The following is a 4,462-nucleotide window of genomic DNA, read 5'->3' as shown; positions in this document are numbered from 1 at the left end:
TCATCGGGCTGCGTATCAACTGCGACACCGCTACTAAGACTGCGTCTTGCATTCGTCAAATGCACGGAGGTAGCTGTAAGCGCTTTTGAACTAAAAAAATGGATACCAGAGTATCTTTACGAGTTAAAAAACAGCGCTAAAAAGACAGGACAAGAAAGGACACAGGACCTCTCTTGTCCTGTGTTTTTAGCGCTGTTTTTTCACTCGTAATCATGAACCAACCAGCCTAAATGCGTACCTTATTGCAGAGTATATTTTTAAGCTTTCCTACAAGGTAGAGTTACATTTTTAAGTGCGAATGCACTTTATAAGCGACCCCAAACCATCCACCGCCGGCGGCGGCGGCGGCGGCGGCGTCCGCAGTGCTCCTCTATATTTAAAAAAGAAACAGCATCCGGCGCCAGGTTTCGATCCGAGGACTTTGCGGCCGCAGCGCGACGCTCTACCGACCAAGCCACGGACACGACGCTGATATCAGTGTTAGTGACGCGCCTTATATCTTTAACGCATTCAAACTACGTCGTCAGCGGCGTGCGTTGGCGACTCAGCGGCGTTATAGCGGCTTGATAACTGCGTGGTGTACACGTGATACTACAAACCCGATGGAAGAGATGGAAGAGAAGGCGGCGAGGCGGTGGGCTGCGGGGGCCGAGCGCAAGCGCCGCAAGCGGGCCGACAACCGTGCATTCTCACTTTCACATTCTCCCCCTCGGGGAAATGCGGGAGAATTTTTGCAGATAGCAACTGAAACTTAGTGACACTCACAAGTATATCAACTGACATAACTTGACCGGTCGCCATGATAAATCGCAGCTGTGGGAGTCAAACACTGCGCCGTCGAAACAGTAAACCATGGGCTGTAGCACTCAGTGCCCCCTTGTACACGGAAAAATTCTACTCCCTCACGTAGGAGGCGGCGTTGTCGCAGTCGCTGCTACTATCATTAATGTTGCTCCATCCCCACGATTCCTTTTCGCCGACGTCACCAACAAGAAAGAAGAGGACAGGACACCAAATAAAGTGCCATCGTCATCGTCACCCGACGAAATTCTGCGAAACCATGGACGCCGTTTACACAGCACGGAATGCATCGATGGTGGTCTTTGAAGTGGAGCGCTCCCTGTTTCAGGCGAGCGTACCGCGGACGCACAACTGGTTCCTCTCCTTCGAGCTGGCCGGCAACCTGACCCTGCTGTCGCTGCTGTTCGGCGCTGGGCGCCGAGAGCCATGGCCCCTGTGGCTCGCCCAGTGCGCCTCCATGCAGGCGGGTCTCCACTGCGCCCAGATGCTGCTCTCTGCGGCGCTCTCGGACAGCACCTTCTTCCTGCTCCACGCGACCTTCTACTTCCTCCTCTTCCACGCCACCGCCGCCCTGCTTGTGCTCGGCTGCGGCATCTACGTGCTCGTCAACCACGCCGACAAGCTGGCCGGGACCGTGGCCCTGATCACAGGCGGTGTTCACGCCGGACACCTGTGCTTCACCGTGAACGACCACTACTTCAAGCGCAGGAGCTACTGATTCTATGCGAAGCAGCACTATATTTCTACTGAATCATGCTGTACTTTATCGGTTATTACAACCTTGTCACGCAATTAACTAGAACAATGCGAAGCAACTGTCCAGTGTTTGTAGATCCCCTAAAAGGGACGGTAGTGTTAGCGCTTGCTCCTGCTGGAGGAAAGTTGTGTTTGATTTGCAGCTGCTAGTGGTATTTTTATTTTCTGACGTCCCACTCCCACGAAGTCCCTTTAAAGCGTTTTAGATTTCGAGAGAGAAGAGAGAATAGTCCTTAATGGAACTGGTGAGCTTAGCCTGACAAAGGACCCGAACTTGCTACTCCTGATGAATGAGAAGAATTGGAATTGATGAAGGGATTTGATGAATCTGTTTTATATTTCGAGTTTGCGTTTGCCTGTTTTCATAGTGAAATAAATGCGGTTTCACAAGCCGACAACACTGTAGGGCAGAAACGCGGTGCTATACATGCCTCTATTCACGCCGGAAGAAAATAAACAGAAGTTCAAATTCACGACGCCGCGAAGAAAGTGCGTAATACGAAAAAAGACAAATGGCTGCCCTCGTTACTTTGGTCATTTCTGTGGTAAGAGGGATAGACAAACACCAACCATTATGCATAAATAACCATAGAATGATCTTGTCGTTTGCGTACCCGGGAACCTGCCAACTAGCCAGCATGCACCAAAAAATACGGAGTTGTCTATTTTGTATACGACTGGAAAAAAGGTGATGGATTCTCAGGCAAGCATTTTAGCCGTGAACGAGGATGGGAATGCTGGGCTACCAAATCAAACTCGAAAACCCCCTCCAAAAAAACAAATAAAATGGGGCAGCTTAGCACTAGTGGCGTGAAGACTGGACAAGCAGCTAAGTTGGCGGCCCCACCCAGCTTATTCTTGGTTCTGCTAAGTTCGTGCGTGGTTATGCTTCGAGACTCGATCAGTTTCTTCGCGTGATGTCGTCGTCAGCCCCCCCAAGGAGATTGATTGATTGAAGACACGTTTATTCCATTTTCTTGCGCTTGCGCGCTGCTATGGATAGATGGGTCGGTAGGGGATTGGTAGAGAAGGGGAAAGTGGGAAAGGATAATGCCGCCATTATCCTTTCCCACTTTCCCCTTCCCTCGGTCATTCAAGTATCTAAAATGTATGTGTGCCCACTGGCTTTGCGGTGAACCCCCGACAGTAGCTGGCGGCGCAGCGGGAAGAGCGTTTAATCAAAATATCTGAACTCATTCGATGTCCACCGTTCGGCTCGTGTGTTCTGGCGTGTGGGACGCTGATTAAGGTGATTAACGCTATTGTTTCTCGTCCTTTTGGCTTCTTTCGTTTTGGCATTAATTCTGCTCTTTGCACCATCAAAACTGCACCACTCATTGCAACAAGTAATAGAGCTAGTCAAGCCACCCCGCGACGCGTTCTCAAAGCCGGGCTTGTACCAGTTGCATCGCGCCTCCGGCAGGTGGAGACGTGAGGCGAAGCTCCGGCCAAGAGGTGCCGGCGCGCGCGATGACGTGAGCGCTCGGCAAGGTTTTAATGCTCACGTTCGCCGGCCCAACGACAAGCTTAAACATGATCGCTGTTAAACTAGCCATAAACAATCATGGATATCACATTTAGCTTATAGACAGTGCGAACTAAAGGATGAGTGCCTCCAGTCTAGTGCCCCCCAAAGGTTTTTTTCCGGATTTATGTTGTAAATTGACTTTGAAAATAGCCATAAACAATCATGGATATCACATTTAGCTTATAGACAGTGCGAACTAAAGGATGATCCTGTTTAGCGCAAGGACACTAGTGCGAGCTAAAAACAACATACATAAAACAAATCCCTCAGAACGTGTCAGTTAGTCGGCGGCGGTGTAACCAATAGTGCCAATTGTAAACCCGCAGCAATATAAATACAGAGCCATACGATTGGTGTACACGGCTTTGAATGCGGCTTCAGAGCTTCGGTAAAGCTGGTGCGTATCGCAAAGTAATGACAAATTGCACCACGGACGGGCTGAATCTCAGACCAAAGGTGGAACGATTTCTTAGTGTGACAGTATATGTGTGCGGATGGCACTTATGTGAAAAAGAAAGCGTTTGAGCTGACCAGCGCTGAGTACGCATAATTGTTTTTTATGGCAACGAAGCGTAACGTCACGTACGTTGTTCTCCATGGAGAACAGCGCAGGAAATATATTCCCATTTTACAACCTGCTTAGCCTTTCGTGCCCTCTTCCTTTTGCTTCTCAAAATTAACCAAAAGCAACCTGTAGACAAGATGTGTTCAACTTGTAGAGTAAAACAGAAATATATGTTCGATCATTTCAAAAAAGTCCCGCCTCGACTCATTCAATTGTCACCCCTCAGCGTACTAGGAAACGTTTTTTCAAAATAAACGCAAAAATAGCGAGCAATCACAACAGAAGAACCGTCTGAAATGCTGCTCTACACGCTCGTCACGATGACAGAGCCCAATAGAGAAGTTTCAGAAAAAATGGTACTTGGGGAAAAAAGAACCAGCGAGTCCCCCAGTGCCGAGGAGACGCAGATCAAAATGCACGGCACCGTTGAACGAGATTATGGCGTGTCAGCGTGCTTTACTATCGCTGCTTTGGTCATGAAGTGCACCCACTGGAAGACCCACACCTACCGTAAATAGCGCAGTTGAACACTTGTCACGTACCACCTAACGACGTTGGAATGGGCCTCCTCCAAATCGAGTCACGCCTGTGGCGGCGGCTATCCGGTCTCTTGATGCCTGAAACGATCGACATCCGGTGAGAACCAATACAGCCAAATCGACTTTCGATGGGCGTACAGCTCGGCTCGGGACCCTCTCTCTTTTCATGCTCTGCTTTGCACCTCTTTCTTCCCTGTTTTTATGTCACTCCCCACTTACTGCTTTGTGTACACTGGAAACACTTTTTTGCTGTCATGCACGTCCTTATTCCCT

At 49.3% G+C, this 4,462-nt stretch overlaps 1 protein-coding gene across 1 annotated transcript; it reads left to right on the top strand.

Annotated features, from left to right (window-relative positions):
* The first annotated feature begins 1,060 nt into the window (after nucleotides 1–1,060).
* LOC144173390 (uncharacterized) lies at nucleotides 1,061–1,519 on the top strand. The gene has a single exon (XM_077701841.1). It carries the CDS (start codon nucleotides 1,061–1,063, stop codon nucleotides 1,517–1,519), a length of 459 nt encoding a protein of 152 aa, XP_077557967.1.
* Nucleotides 1,520–4,462: the final 2,943 nt, after the last annotated feature.

The sequence above is a fragment of the Haemaphysalis longicornis genome, unplaced genomic scaffold (genome assembly GCF_048455015.1).
Source record: "Haemaphysalis longicornis isolate Haplotype H1 unplaced genomic scaffold, Haemaphysalis longicornis Haplotype H1 scaffold_3, whole genome shotgun sequence".
Lineage (NCBI taxonomy): Eukaryota > Metazoa > Arthropoda > Arachnida > Ixodida > Ixodidae > Haemaphysalis > Haemaphysalis longicornis.
Note: the sequence above shows the minus strand (reverse complement) of the source record. Positions and strands in the feature narration are given on the sequence as shown.